At 39.4% G+C, this 22,415-nt stretch overlaps 1 protein-coding gene across 1 annotated transcript in view; it reads right to left on the reverse strand.

Annotated features, from left to right (window-relative positions):
* adam9 (ADAM metallopeptidase domain 9) overlaps window positions 1-20,907 on the reverse strand; it is a 40,970-nt gene extending 20,063 nt beyond the window's left edge. Inside the window, exons 1-5 of the mRNA XM_039803697.1 lie at window positions 20,484-20,907; window positions 9,212-9,312; window positions 5,581-5,639; window positions 3,442-3,520; window positions 1,406-1,482 (exon numbers count right to left, since the gene is read on the reverse strand). Coding sequence (XP_039659631.1) covers window positions 1,406-1,482; window positions 3,442-3,520; window positions 5,581-5,639; window positions 9,212-9,312; window positions 20,484-20,559 — 392 coding nt within the window. The 5' untranslated portion in view covers window positions 20,560-20,907. The remainder of the gene's footprint in view (window positions 1-1,405; window positions 1,483-3,441; window positions 3,521-5,580; window positions 5,640-9,211; window positions 9,313-20,483) is intronic.
* Between the last annotated feature and the right edge of the window lie 1,508 nt (window positions 20,908-22,415).

Below are 22,415 nucleotides of genomic sequence, written 5' to 3' on the forward strand. Positions count from 1 at the left end.
AATATATTTATTACACAGCCTTGTTAAACACTTGATTCTGATCAACCATGATAGTATACCTGCTATTTCTTTTTTCTGTTGCTAAGTGTAGATCACAGGCAATAGCTCCCACTGCCTAGCTAATTGCTGCTGCTCTGCACTGCTCACTACCCGGGTCGGGCTTCCATGGGAGATCCATGGATGTAATTAAGGGGGAAGTTTTTTTGGGGGTGGTTTTTATAATTTTTTTGAGAAAAAAAAAAAAAATTTTTTTAAAAAGTGTTTTTGGGCCAGTGGGCATCACTTGACGGACAAGGAGTTGTAATGCCACGGTTTGGCCGCTATGTTAAATTTGCTTCAAAGCCCGACATAGTTTCTGGGGACCTGGGGAGATTGCTGCTCATATGAAGGTTACCGCTGCTCAGCAGATCACAAATGGAGAGAGAGGGTGGGTTGGAAACAGGTAGCGCTAACGACACGAATGGGAACAGTGCAATCAGTTAGTTAGTTAGTTAGCTCCATGGTTAGCTCACACTCACCGGGGCAACCTGGCTTCTGCCCGAGAGCGGGAAAGTTAACAGACCAGGATGCAGTGGGTAACCTCTGTACGAGTAGCTGTGTAAAAAGCGTGATATTGTGCGAGCCAGTCATTACGAATAGAACCCTCATGCAAAGCTCTCCCTGTGATCATGTTGTGATGGCACAGTGGATATGTCACATGCCTTTGGTGTGGGAGACCTGTGGGGAGACCTGTGGCGGACCTAGGTTCGATTCCCACTGCGATCAATGTGTGTGCATCAACCAATGTGTCCCTGAGCAAGACACTTAACCCCTAGTTGCTCCAGAGGCGTGCGACCTCCGACATATGTAGCAATTGAAAAGTGTCAGCTAAATGACATGTAATGTAATGGTGTAAAATATGGCTAAAAGTTGTAACAGCCTGTCTGCCTGGGGCTTTTTTGGGGGATTTTTGTTCCAACAAAGTTAAATGTTAATGCTGCAGCATACAGTGATATTTGTGTTCTTCCCACTTTGTGTAAGAAAATACAGAACAAAAGAACAAAGGCACAACGCTAGAGTTGAAATGATTTGGATAAGTGATTATTAATTTACCTGTAGATTTAATCTTAGTTTTTCTCTTTTTCAAAATAAACTGAATGTCTTTAGGTTTTGGACTGTTGGTTGGACACAAGACATTTGAAGACATCTCACTGGACTCTGGAAACCTTTGATAGGATTTATATTATATAATAATTCTTATTCGTTAAGTCTTATTTTAACTTGTTAAGTTACAGTATAAGATTATATACATAAAAAAGTGCAAGACACATGTTAAAACAATCAAATGTTGTAGAGTAACTTCTACAAATAAAAAAACAAATTAATGAACTCAATAATCAATAATGTGTGTTTCTCTGTGTGTTACCTGAGGCCGTTGCAGATGCTCATAGCAACAGAAGAACCCTTCATGTCCTGAACGAAGCCCTGATAGTGACAGTGGTCCTGAAACACAGAGAGAGACATTATACAGTGCTATACAGGCCACAGTGTCTCTGAGACACCAGCAGGGAGCAGACATCAGCTGTGTTCTACTAAACATCAGGTAGCATTGCCACTGTGAGCATGTTAGCATGCTGATGTTAGCATATAACTATATATAACTATATAAATAGTCCCACAGAGTTGCTTATCATGTTAGACTGTAACTCTCTTTATATGATGCCAATAAAGTCCTTTGGATTTAAATTAGCAACTGACTGACTCAGAATTTACAGAGTCAGAGTCCAGCGGTTGTAGATCATTATTGTGTCATTAAATCTCACACACTGAAGACAGAGAGAGAGAAAATGAGAGAAACAGAAAACCTCTAGATTAAGAGTGCAGTAGATCAACAGACAGGAAATATCAATGCATTTAACCACCCACGCACACACACACACACACACACACACACACACACACACACACACACACACACACACACACACACACACACACACACACACACACACACACACACACACACACACACACACACACACACACACACAGACTGAAGTCCCAGGATGCCTCTCTTTCTGGGAAAAAAATCGTATTTCAATAAACCAGCGTCAGACACACTGAGCAGTGTGCAGCAGTTTTTTAGAGAAGCGGGATTAGCTTCGTAGTTTGGAGACATTTTGGTTTCTTGTTGTTGCATTTATATTATAAGTTGTAATTATTACTGAATCTTTTAGCCTGAAAATCGATTTTATCTCTGGACTGTTTTTTTTTTTTATTATTTCCTGACATTTTAAACACTAAAACAATTAATCAATTATTGGAATAATCAAGTGTGGATTTCCAACATTGGTTTGTTACGTAAACGTCTAATATTAAAGCACCACCTCTGCTTAAAATTACATTTAAGTTCTTGGATAACATTGTATTCACGTCTCTAAAAAAAGACTGAGAAGTTCTTTACTGTTTAATATTTAACTGTCTGGTTGTTATTATTACTGCGGTGGGGCTGAAAATGATCAATATGTGCACCTGAATGAAGCTTTAGTCAAAATATATAATAAATTAAATTTAAAATAAATTTTTGCCCATCTTTTCTTCTCTGTTAGTTCTGCTTCAGTCCAGTTTATGTACGACTTCACTGACTCATCCTATCTCCTGATCCCAGCTTCCTGTTCTAGTTTATTATCTGAACCTTTGATAGGTCACATCAAAGGTCCTGTCACTTCCTGGCTGCTCAGAAAAGATGTAGTGTCAATTAAAGTGAGACAAAAATATTGTCGACAGTAAAGTGACTCATATTACTGTCGCCAAACCATAGGGAGGCCTCATTTTGACTGTTAAACATACAAAAAAGGCCACAAATCCTCAGTAAATAGATAGATAGATGTCGTCCACCGCTGACTCTTGTCCTAATTCACCTCAAACACAACCTGCCTGTGTGTGTGTGTGTGTGTGTGTGTGTGTGTGTGTGTGTGTGTGTGTGTGTGTGTGTGTGTGTGTGTGTGTGTGTGTGTGTGTGTGTGTGTGTGTGTGTGTTAGGGCTGCACGATATGAGGAAAATGTCAAATTGCGATTATTTTGACTGATGTTGCAATTGCGATGATTCACGATATTGGAGGGAATGATCAGTTTTTTGGATCATCATTCTCATTTTCATTGAAACACAAATAAAAATGTACTATAGTCATGTAGTGTGATTTTTGCAAGAATCTGTACCAAACAAAGATGTTTTCCTTTAGTCTGTAGAATACGATTTGTAGGCCCAGGACGTCTCTGCAGCACCACAATACTTCATTAAGAATGGTTAGACACATTTTGCCTTTAACAAATATTGCGCCCCCCTGCGATTTGGATATTGCACCAGTACATATTGCGATTTCGATAGAATTGCGATTAATTGTGCAGCCCTAGTGTGTGTGTGTGTGTGTGTGTGTGTGTGTGTGTGTGTGTGTGTGATACCTGTACAGGTGGTCTTGATGTGATGAGTGATCCGTTCTGACTGTAGGAGAAAACAGTGAAGTCTGCAGGAAGCAGCAGTCTGCAAAACAACATGTGTTTTAAATGATTGTAGCGGTGATTTAAACGGATAATTCAAAAATCAATTATCTTTATCATCAACAACATGTAAACAACAATAACAACACCAGATGCAGGAAGGTGTCAGGTTGTTTCCCCCAGGTAAAGACTGTACAGAATTACTAATTAATTAAATACCTTCAGGCAGTGTTGTTAATGTAAGCACACAACTTAACAAAATATACGGATTATCAGAGTTTTTATGCAGAATGTTACATAATATATCATTAATTTTAATCATTATGTGCTAATTCACATTCGTTAAAACTGAATTCTTTTAAAAAGTAACAAAAGAAAATACCAGTATGGAGTCAGCAAATGACAAATGTGTAAATCATTCTTTTTCTTTTCTACTTGTCTTTCTTTTTATTGTGTTCTATGCTGTGTCTGTATGTCAGTTATTGTTGTTATTTCATATTTTGTATATAGTCATGTATTTAGTCATTATTTAAAGCAGTAGAAAACAACGGATGATCCTCTTGGGTTAAACTGTAGTGTTTTGCCTTGAACATTAAAAATGAAAGATTATCAACTGTGTTTCTACTTAGTTTTTTGCTGCTGACATCATTAACTGATGGATATGATTGGCCAATCAGCTGTGTCTGATATGATGTCATCAGACCAGATAATAATGTGCCCTAGTTCAAACTGCACACTTGGATAAATGAAGTGATTCAGTGATATAAAGTACAAACAAAATTTACCTCATTCATTTTGTTGCTTTTTTGAATGAATGCGTTTGTATTCTTTTTGTTCTGATTGTGTGTCTGACATTTTAATACAAAACAGAATAAATTGGATCAGAAGAAAGACATTTTTTTTTATATAGCTGTTATATTCAAGGTGCTAGTTACCAGGTACTAAATGTACTTCTTGGAAATACGGTTACATTTTTGTCAAATAATCATCTTACAGGGTTTTCATGGTCTTTATCAATGTGACATGCAGTTTAAAATGTTGGTAAAACTAGTAAGAGGAGTTAAAGGAATAGTTGTATGTAGGAAGTGGGGTTGTATGAGGTATTATCCACAGTCAGTGTATTATCTACAGTAGATGGCGGTCAGCACGCCCCCAGTTTGGAGAAGCCAAACTGACACAAAAGCAAAGCAATGTACTGTATCTGTTATTTAAAGCAGTAACAAACAACTGATGATCCTCTTAAGTTGCTATGCTTCTGCAGACTTGTCCTTCAGATGAACGTCAGCAGCCAGTTTAGACACTGAGGTTTATCAGTTTGTTCACAACGGACAGATACCGAGAGAGAGAAGAGCAGAGTATCAGCAATGTTGATGGAAACACAGTCGGCGAGCTGGATAAGTACCTCATACAACCCCACTTCAAAAGATCTGAAGCAGACAGAAGGACCGACCCGGAAGCTAAGCAATGTACTGCTGTGGACGGTGTCAGCAGCTAAACGTATTTTAGACACCTAAAAAAATCAATATCAGTTTAAGTGTACGCTATATAGAATATTTTCACTGCTTTACCTTGCTGTCAAACAGCCCTTTACAGGAAACTCAAGCAGTTATCTCTGCTCTCTTCAAAGCCACCAGACTCCTTTGACAAAAACAAGTCATTTTACTACCGCTGCCTCAGTCAGTCCTAAACGCAGCAAGGTAAAGCAGTGAAAATATTCTAAATATAGCGTACACTTAAACTGATATTGATTTTTTTAGGTGTTAAAAATCCGGTTAGCTACTGCCTCTGTCCACAGCAGTACACTGCTTAGCTTCCATGTCGGATTCTGCATCTCCAAACTGGGGGCGTGCTGACCGCCAACTACTGTAGCTAATACACGGACTATGAGTAAGTACCTCATCCTACCCACTTCAAAATATCTGAACTATCCTTTTAAGACTATTTTGTTTTTACTACTTATTCTAAGGTGAAGAATGAACTCGCTGCTGATCAGTAAAGTATGTTGCAGTAACAGTGAAGTTACATGAACCTGCAACAGTTTACAGATGAGGAGAACAGCAGGCCTACAGAACTACTGGATCATAAGATCATATCACAACTTACTCATTTCTCTCCAGATGAACAACATGATCTTTTCCATCCACACTGATGAGATAAGAGACCTGAAGACAGACAGAAAGGACTCATTAATTTAATATAAATATACGATACAAATACTGACAGTTAAATGAGCTTTTACAAAAATACTGAGCACCAGCTCAAACTTACCAAATCAAATGACTTATAAACTTTGAAAAGAAATGTGTGGTCAATGGACACACACAAAGTGAGTGAAAGAAGCAAAGGTGGGAAAACATTATTTAAATCAGTTGTGTGGCAGCAGGTGCGGCAATCACACACACCAACAGGTAGCTATCACTGGTGACTGTATTGAAGTTGGAAATTAATTGAAATATCAGGATATAAATTATGTAATAATGTTTAGTGTAATTTACAGGGGGGAGAGGTTTACAATGATCATACTCAATGTGTAAGCTGAGACAGTTTAAAGTGCACTGACACTGTCTTTTCTGTTTGTCTGTTACTACAGATATGTGAAGTAATCACAGGCATTTGCCCAATACATGCACCGTTTTAGAATTAACCACTGATGCACTGCCAATTAGATTAATTTACTTTATGGTGATTAAAAGCAGCTGTCAGAGAGGTGATTGGTCAGGTATGCGAGTTCATGTAGGACTGGGCGTGGGCAATTATTTTTATTTTCATCTTGTCCAATTGTGGTTTTGATTGTGGTCGAGATCACCAATAGGAGATCCGATGTCCGGGGGGGGGGCAGCGGCGTGGCTCAAATAATAAAATCTTTAAGCTTTCTGCAAGTGATAGAGTTAAAGTTACTGAATAAACATTTATAATAGAGTGAACATTTTAAAAGTCTGTGTGTTTGTGTGACAATATCATAGCATCATGTACACCTAACATTATTATCTTATCTATAATATCACAATCCAAATCATATCCATGACATTACCTAATCTGATGGAGCGCAGAGCAACGATTTTGGTGAGCAGGCATATGGAAGATGTGGGACGGATTTAAAATCCACCTGTCACTTGTGCTGATTTACGGGGCTCAGCGGGCAGACATGGCGCTCCACCAGAAACCCCTCTAAATGCACAGTAGGGCGCAGATTCTAAAGATTATTTTATTCTGTAACATATTCTTTCACATAGCGAGTTAGTTTAACTTAATATCGGCGTAAGAAAAAAACAACCATCGATATATGATTCGATGTGATCATGGTTCTGATACAGGGAAGATCAGGGTTTGTTGTGTGAACAGGAAGCTTCAGAGAAGCTGGAAAAAAATTAAAAAAAACTAAATTAAACTCCAAGGTCACCTGAGCCTCTGACTCACCTGGCAGATATCCTGTGTGTGTGTGTGTGTGTGTGTGTGTGTGTGTGTGTGTGTGTGTGTGTGTGTGTGTGTGTGTGTGTGTGTGTGTGTGTGTGTGTGTGTGTGTGTATGTGTGTGTGTGTGTGTGTGTGTGTGTTTTCACCCCTGCAGTAATCACATACCTGCTGGTAGCTGCAGCAGCTGTCTCTCTGTGTGTGTGTGTGTGTGTGTGTGTGTGTGTGTGTGTGTGTGTGTGTGTGTGTGTGTGTGTGTGTGTGTGTCTGTGTTTAAGGTGAATTAGGACAGGATATCAGCGGTGGACTACATCACCCAGTTGCCAAAAGCAGCTCCTCTGTGCTCTGAACACAGTGGGGGGCAAAGGTCAACAGAGGACCAGACACACCTGCTCTGATTAATCCAACACTCACCGTGACAACAAAGATTTACTCCGCTATCAAAATCCCATGTTTACCATTTATAAGCAGCATGAACACTTAATAAATTGTTTATTACACATTGTAATGCAATTATGAGAAAAAAGCGTGTTTTGTGTCGTTTACTGTCTTTATGCTAAGCTAACCAGCTGCTGGCTATAGTTTCATGAGACTGGTATCAATCTGAACATCTGACTCTCAGGCTACATCTACACTACTACGTTTTCATTTTAAAACAGCGTTTTAAAACTTAAACAATCTATTAGCCCCCTTTCAGAACCAGTCTCCGTCCATACTAACATGTCTTTAACGCATACCAATCACGTACACTGGGCATGCGCATGCTGGTTTTTGTGCAGAGTTTTGCATCCCTGGCGAGAATTGCATCCACCTCATGGACAGCAAGGAAATGATACTTCTACTGAGTCTAATAAAACATTGGTGACTAAAAGTTCTTATCATTATTGATTAAAAATGACAAAGAAGATTATATCGATTTTAAACAGTACTTTGCCTTAAAAATCATTAGTTTCCCTTGTGGATGCAAAACTTGGCACAACACCTGTAACAACCCTGGACACGGGAATTGCCGCAAATCGCTCAAATATTAGCTTGGCTCAGCGCATGTAGGCAGAAACAGCTGTAATTTGTTATCCCTGTTGACAAATCACAGAAGGGCAGGTCGGGATTGATAAGCCAATCAGGAAGACACCGTGGCTGTCTGTGTCATCGTTTACAAAGGTCCGTTTATGCCCATCCAGACTACAAAAGATTTAAAACTGGGTCAGCAGTGTTTCCAAATGTCTCCGTTTAAAGAGCTCGGGGTGTTGTGGACGCCAGGCATAAACGTAGCAAAAGTTTTGAAACAAAAACATACATAGTGGATGTAGCCTCAAAGAGTAAGAGAATTTCTAACTACATTATAGAGTATGATAAACGGTTTATCACTGTTAATAAATGCAAAATAATGAGTTACAGATGATAAGATTAAGTGTTTTTAGATTCTGGACTCTTTAGATGTTATTTATTACTGCAGAGAATAAAAACACATGACACAGCGGGAGAGAATGGCTGCAGGCTGAACACACACACGCACGCACGCAGACACACACACACACACACACACACACACACCCCTAACATCATACTTTCACACGGCGTCACTCGCTCCGATCATGCTCCTATTTCACCAGTGTGTTAGTTAGTGAGTGTGTGTGTGTGTGTGTGTGTGTGTGTGTGTGTGTGTGTGTGTGTGTGTGTGTGTGTTTTAAGGTGGTCCTGTGACATTAACTGTGTTCATACTGAACTGTTAGTAGAGAAAGTTCAGTTCCACCTTATCGGCTGAATCATTTATTAGTCTCATGTTCTTCTTGTGTGGAACCATTCTTCACTGCTGCAGCTCTATGGAGGACACTTTCAGGTGCGCACCCACCCACTGTGCATTAAGCTCACTTTCTGCCTGCAGCCAGATATGCTGCTGTTAGCGAGAATGTATTTATGTTAGATATTTATTGTTGAAGATGTGTATTTGTGTATGTTTATAATAGTACGGTGGTCCTGACTGCTTAACGTACTGCAGATTCAGTGGTGGAAAATCGTAACTGTATGATGTGAGGGGCTGAGGACAGAGAGGGGATAGCTGGATTTTCACAAACCGTGAAGCCGTCTGTTTTGCCTTTTGTAGAAAACTAGTTTCAAAGTAAAGAGAGATAAGGAGCTGCTGGCACAGCGATGATGAGTTGAGGTCACACAGACACAGGAAGTGGACCTGACTGGTCAGCCGTTTCTCTGCAGAGTTTGTTTCCTAAAGGTTAAAGGTCACACTGCAACCACAGAGAGGATAACAGAGAGGATAACACAAACCAGAACAACACACTTTAACTATTGTAATAAAAGCTCAGTACCTGATTGGGGGGTCTCCCGTCCACATCCCGCCTCAGCCTGCCTCCTATTGGTCGAGGGACAGTCATCTGATAGGAGGAGAGGTGTTCTGTCTGCTGAGAGTCTGCAGAAGGAAACAGACCGTTCACACACAGCTGAAGAACATTGAAACTAATCTCACTGAGCACAAAATAGACAGTTGTCAGTAGGGGTGTAAGAAAAGAAATCGATACACGAGTATCGCAATATTTTATTTTGCAATACTGTATCGATTTTCAAAAAGGCAATATCGATTTTTTTTTTGAACGTTTAAACATTTTCATGCAAGACAGTGGTTCACGTTTATGTTGTGTTTAAACCCCCTACTGCTAGATGGCTATGCTGAGACGCACCACTAGTGCCCTTGCCTAACAGTGCCTAGCAGTGCCTGACTTTTTGCTAGAAGCTAACAACGTAGCTATGGCTGAACTTTGGCCTACTTTAGCATATAAACATTTGCTCACTAAGAACCTGTGAACCACAATCCCAAACTGGCAGTTTGATTTTCTGTGTACTGAATTGTTTACCTAAAGTAAACTTCATTGACTTTTATGCACATCATGTCTTTTTTAAAATTTTAGTTTTTCTAAAAGGATACTTTAAAAAAAGTCCCAATATATCGCCTTATGCACAGTATCGAAATATATTGCAATATACTGAATTGTAACCCATGTATCGTATTGCCAGATTCTTGCCAATACACAGCTCTAGTTGTCAGACAAATTAGTGCAGTAAAGTGACGTAAGACATGAATAATATTACTGAAACTTTAAAAAAAAGAAGAAAAAAACATCCTGAGGAAGTTTGTCACCTCTCGATAAGATCAGACACCCCTCCACCAATCAGAAGGCTCACTCAGAGAGGTAACCATGACAACAGTAATGGTGAACTCAAAGTCGCTTGTTAGCCAACTTTTGAAATTGATCCAGTATTGAACAAGAGTATGTAATGTAATCCTTCAGGGCAATTATCACCGTCAGTGTACGTCCACTAAAGTGCTGTTTTTGCCAATGTTTGTCAGTCTCAGATTATTATCATAAGTGTCTGACTATATTATGGAAAGATGGAGAGGTCTTGTTCTAAAATCTTGAGAGGTGACTTGTTTCCGTAGAAGAGAGGTGGAAACTATCGCTCTACCCATGCACCACCCCTCCCTTAAACCAAATTTCTGTTTGGTTTAAGGGAGGGGTGGCGCATGGGTAGAAATTTGGTTTAAGTGAGAATGCGTCTGACAATGACAATATCCGGTTGTGTGCTACATGATAGATAGGATAGGATAAATAGAAACTCCAGACAGACAATGTCTGGACCTGATTCTCCCGACATTGTCCAGAGTTCATATGAGAAAAAAAAAATGCTTTAGTTTAGCGTTTTAGCATGCCGTGTTGCTAGCTTTGTGAGCTGGACGTTGAGGCTGAAATATAAAAAGGATGCATTTTAAAGTTTGTTTTGGACTCAGAGAGAAGGTTTGTTATAAGCTGCAGATTAGTTTGAGTTTTTACTGCTAACAGAGAGTCAGAGTGGATTACTGTAGCAAAGAAATACTGTAGCTGTGGAGCTAAATGCTAACATGCTAGTGCTGGTCAGTCAAAATAGCTCAGAGTTGGTGGATTAAAATAAAATGTTTGTATATAATTTTGTGATAATCTAAAAATAAAACATGAAGTAACAAGACAGATGCCCTCTCTCCCTGTTCTTCTTCTTCTCTCGGTTACATAAAGTCTTTGTGTACACATCACTGCCAGCTTACTGTGTTTGTCTCATTTCATGGGGTGAATAAACCCTTTGTGATTGGGTATATGGGTCTTTCTGTGTGTGGCCCTTTATTTAGAAGTATTTCTGTATGTGATGATCATTTAGCTCTCAGTACCACCTGTCTGTCTGTCTGTCTGTCTGTCTGTCTGTGTACAGTATGTAGAGAAATCTAAAGAGTAAACTTTATGGAACTATAAAGAAATGGTGGCAAAATCCTAAAGCAAATCAACTGATTTCTTTAAGAAAACAGAGAAATGTAAAAACAAAATCAAAAGAAAACTTAAAAAAAAAGTTTTTTAAAAAGAGAAATATAATGCTCTCAGTAACACCTGTCTGTCACAAAGCGCAATGGATTTTTGCACAAAATGTTCCTATGATCATATACAATTTGAAGTAGTTTCACTGCACAATTACTTTACAGGGAAAGTCAGCTCAAGTGATATTGTAAGACTCTGAAAATGTCTACATTAAATCTTTTTATTCAGAGGTTTGCAGTAATGTTAAATGTAATCCTGTTCAGGATGACCCTGACTATGATCATGTAACATTTGAAGTTATTGTACAGTTTAAGAAAATGAGTTGGTGCATGTCATTTTAAAAGTCACATGCACCAGTGACACAGAAAAGGGTATTTTGCGGCCTGAATAGATATTAATCTAACAGCTGATGCAAGTTTTTTCACATTGAAATCCTATTTCAAGGAATAGTTCAACATTTTCTGTCTGAGTGTGAGGTTAAGACCAAGAAATAGTTCCAGCACGTAGCTCAACACAGTTACTCTCTCTCTTACCCTTACTGACAAACTCGTCACTTTAGCCTCCACCCACTGAATCACATCCTCTCTCAAATGGCTCCTTCCTACTTTTTCTCTCAGTTCTTCCTACAGCGGTCACTTTAGGTCATTCTGAGGCTTTACACCACTGATTTCAAACTCACACCACCAACAAAACCTGCAGCCAGAGACACTGATCACTGGTCCAAACTAAGGTTAATGGCCAAAGTCAGATAGTTTTGTTTGATATTATAATCAAAAGGGTACATTTGCATTTTATGAGATGTTCCTGTATATTTATTCTAACATTTTTACAGATTAGAAAATAATCAGATTATTTTGCTCACTTTGTTTCATTGTTATACTTGATCCTGCTCTCTGTTGGTCTGACACCCAGTTAACCCCTGGTGATCAGAGAAGATCTGTCTAATCTAATCTAATCTAATCTAATCTAATTAACTCTCGCTTCATCTGTGCACTCTTTTCTACCAACAAACCAGACAAACTGTGACAAAAGCCAGTCAAGGGATCGTAAAGACAATCATTGAGAAATCCTAAAAACACCTGTTCAGGAGGAACTCTGCATCCTTTGGGGCTCTAAGCTGTGTCCATCTTTCAAATACATCTCCAATATTTACCCAGGGATTTGTTACGTCTCTAGTCACGCAACTGTTAGAAACATGCAATTTCTTTTAGGTCTGGTAGAATATACAGTATCTCCATTGATCCCATTTGTTTGTTTGCTGCTTTCATGGCAGTACTGACGTTACAGCTGTAGCACGCTGGGTTTACGTTTTCACAGGTATATCTGGCAACCCGGCCCAGCTGTCAAACTGGACAGTTGATGACAACACACAGGCCAAAACACAGACAGACATTCCGTCACGGAACGGAAATTTCAAAAGGAGAAAATACTGGCATTAGCATTGTTGTCAGAAAAGACAGTATTTCAACTTGGCATGTTTCGTTAATATATAATGACGCATTGGGGACATTTTTGGATTTATTACAGTAAATATATTACATATTGGACCTTTAACAAAATCTGTATAAATATGAAAGTGAAAACTTTAAAAAAACAAATCAGGAGAAAATCTACCTAACACTTTAAGAAAAGTTTTCAGAAATCTTAAAGGAAATTGAGAAAGATCTTGCATAAGAAAATCATGATAAACTTTTGAAAGAACTTTAAAGAAAAAATTGTCTAAAATCAAGATTAATCTTGAAAACTGTTTAGAGAAATCTAAAAGTCTAAAGAAATCTTACAAAACTCCTAAATATAATTTTAGAACACTAGGACACCCTTTCTAATCCTAGCGCTTGAATGCTACGCAGGGCAGGTCTTACCAAAAAAAGCAGTTGAGATTCATGATAGCATGTTACTGATGCCTACGTTTTTCTACAACAGCAACCCATGTAGATAGGTTGGTGATGCCTGGCCACACTAATCCAATCTGACAGTGCAGTAGGGTTGGGTACCGAAACTCGGTGCCAATAGGGAACCGGTGGCGACGTAAACTGTAGTAACGAGACCGAATAAGAACGAAAGTTTAGGTGCCTCATTTCGGTGCTTGACTTTACACTACACCTGACAGCATGTAACGTTAGCCTACCTTTAGCTAGCAGCTGGATTAAACACCGGTAAAGTGCTGACAGCTAACGTTAAACAGTGTAAAGTGTGACTGTATTTCACTGTGGAGGACTTCAACAGCGGGATGTAACAGTCTGCACTGCAGCGCAGCAGCTGCCGTTGTCGGAATTCATAGATATACAGTATGTTTATATGGTCGGAATTAAACAACACAGACGGTGCGTTCACTTGCAGCTGCCATTGTCAAAATTAAACAACACAGACGGTGCGTTCACTTGCAGCTGCCATTGTCGGAATTAAACAACACAGACGGTGCATTCACTTAAAACAGGTAGCCTCGTGGTGCATTCACAGTAATTGTAAAATACCCTTTTCCCATCTGGGGTTCAACAGCAATATACTGGTGAAATAAGTTATTGTTATTGTTATAGTTATTACATTATTATTAAATCTTTAATTTTGACCATGGCCTTAGCAATAAACAAGTCACTGACTGTTGTTTACTACCCTTATTTTTTTTTTTCTTCTTTTTTTTTTTTTTAACTTTATTGAAAAGTACCGGTTCAGGCACCGGCACCGTTTTAAAAGTATCGATTTAGCACCAGAATCGAAAAAAACAAAAAACAAAAAACGATACCCAACCCTACAGTGCAGACAGTCTGTCTCTTAAAGATCTGATTTGAGAAACAAAATTGGATTTGCCGGCAGTCGGAACGTAGCCAAAGACAATCTACAGAAACAAAAAGTAGGAGAATCTTTTTTTTATTTTTTATTTTTTTCCATCCTGAAACAGAAAGTCCAGCTCTGGATGTGAATCAGCCAAGTGGGTTAATTTGTTCTGAACCACAGAAACTTGACCTGACTTTCACTTACACTCACACACACCCACACACCTAACAACCAGCCAATCAGAAGACAACTGAAACCAACACCTGACGTCTTTAATTTTAAGGTTGTTTGTTCTCAAAACCAACGGAGCCCTCCAGACATCATTATGGTTTAGCTCAAAAAAAAAAAAAAAAAAAATGAATTCTCGTAACATCTTTGATGTTCTGACTAAATAATCTGTCAAACTGAAAATCTGCAGTCTGTACGAACAGACGGAGAATAATATTGACAGAACTGCAGTATAGTTATAAAACCTTATCTAAAGCCTCTTTCAATTCAGAGATCAGACATTTTCAGACTGTAAAAACTGACTCATTATCACAACTCCTGAGTGATTTTATCTTCATTCCAAACATTTTGTGAACTTTCTTGAAAATGGTAGACTATATTCAACATATTCCAGTCAGTAACTCAGCAAAAGCGGGCAAAAGCTCAATGCTGTAAAGGAAAGGTGTGCGGCTGGATTTATAACACATTTGCTAAACTGACATAAATGTATAAGCTCAGGAGAACTGCTCCTGTCTGGCTGTCGATTTAGGGTCCTAAAGGCCAGCACTGGACACAGAGTGACTGCATCATTTCATAAAATGTGCTCTCTTTTATTATTTATATAATTATTTGCTGCTTCCTGCACATTTGTACTATTGTATATTTGTATGTTTTTTAATGGTGTGCTGTGTTATGTATTTTGTGCGTACCTAGCTGTACTTGAGATAAGCCAAAGACAAATTTCCAATGAGGTAGACAATAAAGTCAATCTAATCTAGTATCCACATTTTTTTTTTCTTTCTTTTTGTTGAAGAACCTTTGAGGGGGAGCTGGGCAATATATCAATATTATATCGATATTGTGATATGAGACTAGATATCGTACTATGGCATAAGTGTTGTCTTTTCCTGGTTTTAAAGGCTGCATTACAGTAAAGTGATGTCATTTTCTGAACTTACCCGACTGTTGTAACTGTTCTATTATTTGCCTTTACCCACTTAGTCATTATGTCCACATTACTGATGATTATTTATCAAAAATCTCATTGTGTAAATATTTTGTGAAAGCACCAATAGTCAACACTACAATATCGTTGCGGTATCGATATCGAGGGTATTTGGTCAAAAATAGCATGATATTTGATTTTCTCCATATCGCCCAGCCCTAGTCTGAGGTATGTGAAAACACCCGTGGCCACAGCCAGTACTGAGAGACAGACTACCACATTGTCATGAGATTTGTTGACAATAAGTAAAAATATAGAATATCTCTGGACCAGTCCTTTAACAGAGAACATTTCTGGTCGAAGCTTTAAGTGTCAAAGCAGATTTTGTGCCTCAGAGCTGCAGATTTGTTCATGTTCAGTCTGGAGAGAAAAAACAGAGTGAGTCATCATTCAGGGAAACAGGGAGTGCTGCTCCAACACACAGAGAGAGAGAGAGAGAGAGAGAGAGAGAGAGAGAGAGAGAGAGAGAGAGAGAGAGAGAGAGAGAGAGAGAGAGAGAGTGTGTGTGTGTGTGTGTGATTCCTGTATATGCAATCACTCAGATTCATTCAGACTCTCTGGATGTTTGAGTGTTTCTGTCAGTGTACACACACACACACAGTCAGAATCAAGTGTTAAACAGGGTTTACTTCCTGTCAGAGTCGGAGCTGCTGAAGGACTCGGCTGTGAGCCCGGCGGCCGGCAACGCTAAGCTGCTTAACGCTCAACCTGCCTGAACAAGACGCCAACACACACACACACACACACACACACACACACACACACACACACACACACACACACACACACACACACACACACACACACACACACACACACACACACACACACACACACGTTCTTCTCCTTAAACAAAAAAATGTAAAACTAATAACAAATAAATGTACCCAACTGGAATAAATGTCACTCACATACACACACACACATATACATACATACATACACATATACAGTGCCTTGCGAAAGTATTCGCCCCTTGAACTTTTTCGACCTTTTGCCACATTTCAGGCCTCAAACATAAAGATATAAAACTGTAATTTTTTGTGAAGAATCAACAACAAGTGGGACACAATCATGAAGTGGAACGAAATTTATTGGATATTTCAAACCTTTTAAACAAATAAAAAACTGAAATATTGGGGTGCCAAATTATTCAGCCCCCTTAAGTTAATACTTTGTAGCGCCACCTTTTGCCGATTACAGCTGTAAGTCGCTTGGGGTATGTCTATCAGTTTTGCACATCGAGAGACTGACATTTTTGCCCATTCCTCCTTGCAAAACAGCTCGAGCTCAGTGAGGTTGGATGGAGAGCGTTTGTGAACAGCAGTTTTCAGTTCTTTCCACAGATTCTCGATTGGATTCAGGTCTGGACTTTGACTTGGCCATTCTAACACCTGGATATGTTTATTTGTGAACCATTCCATTGTAGATTTTGCTTTATGTTTTGGATCATTGTCTTGTTGGAAGACAAATCTCCGTCCCAGTCTCAGGTCTTTGCGCAGACTCCATCAGGTTTTCTTCCAGAATGGTCCTGTATTTGGCTCCATCCATCTTCCCATCAATTTTAACCATCTTCCCTGTCCCTGCTGAAGAAAAGCAGGCCCAAACCATGATGCTGCCACCACCATGTTTGACAGTGGGGATGGTGTGTTCAGGGTGATGAGCTGTGTGTTTTTACGCCAAACATAACGTTTTGCATTGTTGCCAAAAAGTTTGATTTTGGTTTCATCTGACCACAGCACCTTCTTCCACATGTTTGGTGTGTCTCCCAGGTGGCTTTTGGCAAACTTTAAACGACACTTTTTATGGATATCTTTAAGAAATGGCTTTCTTCTTGCCACTCTTCCATAAAGGCCAGATTTGTGCAGTATACGGAATGATTGTTGTCCTATGGACAGAGTCTCCCACCTCAGCTGTAGATCTCTGCAGTTCATCCAGAGTGATCATGGGCCTCTTGGCTGCATCTCTGATCAATCTTCTCATTGTATGAGCTGAAAGTTTAGAGGGACGGCCGGGTCTTCGTAGATTTGTAGTGGTCTGATACTCCTTCCATTTCAATATTATCGCTTGCACAGTGGTCCTTGGGATGTTTAAAGCGTGGGAAATCTTTTTGTATCCAAATCCGGCTTTAAACTTCTCCACAACAGTATCTCGGACCTGCCTGGTGTGTTCCTTGTTCTTCATGATGCTCTCTGCGCTTACACGGACCTCTGAGACTATCACAGAGCAGGTGCATTTATACGGAGACTTGATTACACACAGCTGGATTCTATTTATCATCATTAGTCATTTAGGTCAACATTGGATCATTCAGAGATCCTCACTGAACTTCCGGAGAGCGGTTGGTGCGCACTGAAAGTAAAGGGGCTGAATAATTTTGCACGCCCACTTTTTCAGTTTTTATTTGTTAAAAAAGTTTGAAATAGCCAATGAATTTCGTTCCACTTCATAATTGGGACCCACTTGTTGTTGATTCTTCACAAAAAATTACAGTTTTATATCTTTATGTTTGAGGCCTGAAATGTGGCAAAAGGTCGAAACGTTCAAGGGCGAATACTTTCGCGAAGGCACTGTATATATATATACATATATACACACACATACACACTCACCTAGCTCAACCAAATCCTCCTTCATAAGGTTATAATGTCCAGCTAGTGTTGAATCAACATTAAGACCATTTTGGATGTTGTAGTTTGTGCTGCAGTTGAACTGTATTGAGTTATACTGAGAGGGGTTTCTAATATTTTGTCCACCCCTATTTATATGAAAGACTGAATAATAGAGAGATACAAAGGCGTATTAGGACCATTGTAGGTAAAAATATGGAGGAGCGGGCAATATTCAGAGAAAACATTATTTGTGCGGGCCGTCTACAAAGTCTTGTCTGGCTCTGTAACGTGGCAAAACTCACCAAATGTTACAAAATAAAGTTTCCACTCCAATTACTGTCATATTTTTTATGAAAAAATACATAATTATATCTGCTGATACGCCATAAAGGTTTGATCATTTATGTGGATAATGTTTCACATCAAAAAGGCCAAAACCCAAACGGGAAATGCTATAAATAATACACTCACCTAAAGGATTATTATGAACACCATACTAATACCGTGTTTGACCCTATCCTATCAATATGGGACAACATTCCTAAAGAATGCTTCCAGCACCTTGTTGATACAATGACACAAAGAATTAAGCAGTTCTGAAGGTGAAAGGGGTCCCCCACACCATTACACCCCCACCACCACCAGTCTGCCCAGTGGTAACTAGGCATGACGGATCCATGTTCTCATTCTGTTTACGCCAAATTCTGACTCTACCATCTGAATGTCTCAACAGAAATCGAGACTCATCAGACCAGGCAACATTTTTACAGTCTTCAACTGTCCAATTTTGGTGAGCTCGTGCAAATTGTAGCCCCTATTTCCTATTTTTAGTGGAGATGAGTGGTACCCGGTGGGGTCTTCTGCTGGTGTTGCCCATCCGCCTCAAGGTTGTGCGTGTTGTGGCTTCACAAATGCTGTGCAGCATACCTCGGTTGTAATGAGTGGTTATTTGAGTCAAAGTTGATCTTCTATCATCCGGAATCAGTCGGCCCATTCTCCTCTGACCTCTAGCATCAACAAGGCATTTTCGCCCAGAGGACTGCAGCATCCTGGATGTTTTTCCTTTTTCAGACCATTCTTTGTAAACCCTAGAAATGGTTGTGGGTGAAAATCCCAGTAACTGAGCAGATTGGGAAATACTCAAACCAGCCTGTCCGGCACCAACAACCATGCCACGCTCAAAGTTGCTTAGATCACCTTTCTTTCCCATTCTGACATTCAGTTTGGAGATCAGGAGATTGATTAGACCTGGACACACCCCTAAATGCATTGAAGCAGCTGCCATGTGATTGGTTGATTAGATAATTGCATTAACGTGAAATGTAACAAGTGTTCCTAATAATCCTTTAGGTGAGTGTAATTTGTGGTCTACTTAATAACTTCTGTTAAGCTAAAACTAAAATTCAGTCACCCTCTGTAGCTAAATTGTGCACGCTCCGGATTATTTTCCACAGATGAAATATCTTACTTACTGTGCAACAACAAGATTGACACGGAAAAATGCAATTGTCTCTGACAGTCTGTACAGATCACACGAATCCATCTCCCGTGAAAGAATTGCAGTGTCAGTTGGGCAAACTCACGTGTGATGTGTAATTTAGTTGGAAAGCTGCAAATCTTTAAAAGGTCCCATGGCATGAAAATTTCACTTTATGAGGTTTGTTAACATTAACAGGAAATCCCCCAGCCTGCCTATGGTCCCCCAGTGGCTAGAAATTGCGATAGGTGTAAACCGAGCCCTGGGTATCCTGCTCTGCCTTTGAGAAAATGAAAGCTCAGATGGGCCGATCTGGAATCTTCTCCTTATGAGGTCATAAGGAGCAAGGTTACCTCCCCTTTCTCTGTTTTGCCCGCCCAGAGAATTTGGCCCACCCATGAGAGAGAGACATCATGGCTTTCAAACGAACAAAGTGGCAGTTGGTCAAGGCCACACCCCCACCCTCCACCTTGGCCACCCTCTCTCCTCCTCAATAGCTACAGACACAGAAATGGCACATCCTAAGGAAAGCTCACTGTGGGACTGACTCAAGTGGCTGTAATTCTGCACCAAAGCTGAATTTTGGGAAAGAGTCTTCAGATACAGTATTAGGGGACCACTAAGGTCTATATAAAAGCACCCAAAAAGCACCATGTCATGGGACCTTTAATACCAGAGGCCCCTGGAGATTGGGCCTATTTAGAAGAAAACAACACACTGATTTGGATGGGTGTGCTTTTGTGCATCAGGAACTACTTTGTGTAACTATAATCTCAAGGAATTTTAGAGTTTCTTCTTGCAAATATAATACTTTATAATATTCAAGTAGTACAGTTGTGTAGTACTGTACACTACAGAGTAGTACAGCCAGAGTCCAATGGAGTATAATATAGTACAGTACACACACCTCTGTCCTGTCCACCCTCAGTGTACTCATCACACCCTCACTCTTCTCACCCTCAGTTTTTACCCTCACCCTGTCATCCTTCTCCCCCTCCCTGTACTCACCCGCACCCTCCTCACCCTCACTGTACTCATCCCCACCTTCAGTGTATTTACCCCATAGACTGTTAATATTAATAGACAGAGCAATGATTTACCCTTAGTGTATTCACCCTCACTGTACTCATCACCACCCTCAGTGTATTTACCCTCACCCTCACTCACCTCTGCAGTGTGAGTTTCCGCTCAGCAACAGCAGCAGCAGGCAGCAGACCTCCAGCAGCTCCACCATCCCTCCCATCTTCTTCTTCTTCTTCTTCTTCTTTTAAATGTCACCGGGCAGTTTCCACACAGATAGCCCTTCTCCTCCTTTGTTTCTTCTTGATATTAATATTATTATTATTGTAGTTTTTACTGTTGTCTTCCAGCCGTTTCCCCCCGCGGAGCCTCATGCTAAACACCCCGGAGTGGTTTTCTTCCTCGGCCGAGCCATTCCTGTCCCAGCTGATGATCCTCAGTCACAGTCGTTAGCTAACACTCGGACCCAAAATGTCTCCCGCTGACGTTTCAGTTGTTAAACCTGTGAGTCAAAACACAAAGTGTGAGCGTGAATGTTTCCTCTTTCGAGTCATGTTTCAGTAAAGTGTGTCCTCACCGTGTGGAGCAGCTATTTCTCTCCTTGTAAACTCGACTGGAATCTAAAACAAGTGGGCGGAAATACTCGCTACTTCCTGTGACGCACTTCAAAATAAGACTAACTTTTAGTAAAATAACTAAATCATCGATGTTACATGGCTAGGTCCTTCTTTGTCAAATTCAGAAATTAGACTGATTTAAGCTGTGCCTGATTTGATTCCCATATTAAAACTATTGCCCATCTGTTCTGGAAATGTATACATACCGGTTAACTGTAGCAAGATATTTGTAGATTTATGTTGGATAGGCCTATATATAATCTTCAATTTTGAACTTTTACAAGAAATGTTTATTTTTATTTTGTGTGTGGCAAGTAAGGTCCAATGAGATACAAGATTTCCTCTTCCAGGGAGTCCTAGGCGGTTTTCTAAGATTCAACACAATATAGGCCTATGATTGTGTTTTCTAATCAATTTCATTATATTTTTTGCAAAGTTTTACATTCATAAATGTAAATTTGCTTAAGTGAAACCTACCATTAACGTTTTCAAGAAAGAAATGGAGCTATACTAAGACAATAACATTAGCAAGGCTATTAAAACTGCGAGACTGTGCTCCCCAGTTTAGTGTTTTCATTTAAGTTACTATTTTTTATTAATGTAGACCTGGAATGTTTTGTGTTTTCCTTTTTTTCTGTATTTACTTTTGTATCTGTTTTAAAAGTATTACTGTTTATTTGTATAATTGTATTGTTAATATTGTATTGTTGAGGTACTTGGCCTTTACTTGTGTATTTTCATTTAAGATACTTTGCTACTTCACCACACTTCAAAGAGAAATATTGAACTTAATCCTGTTGAGCTTATAGTTATAATCACTAAAGATTGAACTACCCAACAGTTAAAAGTAGATACAATTTACACATCCTCGACCAACTACATAATAAAATGCTGCTCACAATTGTGCATCAGAAATAATATTCTAATATTTATAAATAAGTATATTTTGCTGATACTTCTTTACCTTTACTTAAGATATTAAATGCAAGACTTTTACTTGTAATTCTTTGTGCATTGAGGTCGGTGTTGGTTATTTTATATATTTGTGATTTGGGCTACCGTGCTCTAGCCTGTACAGCACTTTGATCAACATGGGTTCTTTTTAAATGAGCTCAATAAATAGATTTGACTTGACAAATTAAGTTTGACGTATTTTTATTTACTATTTACTGTAACGCATACATCTTACAGCTTTGTTTCATAAAATTTCAGAGCTGGAGCAAAACGGACCTTTATTTTGAAGTCAAACTAAATAAACCAGAAGTCAATGGCTATTAGTTTCTGCTCACGTCACTAATCCACTCCGGCTGAAAAAAAAGAAAAGAAAAAGCTTCAACAGCGCATGCGCCACTCATCGGACTGTACAGTAAAGTAAACCGAGCACCCCCTTGTTCACATCATAACTTTATTATAATTTGATCAGGAGGAAGGTTAGTGTTCAAAGTTCGACCTTCACCAAAAA

This window comes from Perca fluviatilis, chromosome 6 (genome assembly GCF_010015445.1).
Source record: "Perca fluviatilis chromosome 6, GENO_Pfluv_1.0, whole genome shotgun sequence".
Classification (NCBI taxonomy): Eukaryota; Metazoa; Chordata; class Actinopteri; order Perciformes; family Percidae; genus Perca; species Perca fluviatilis.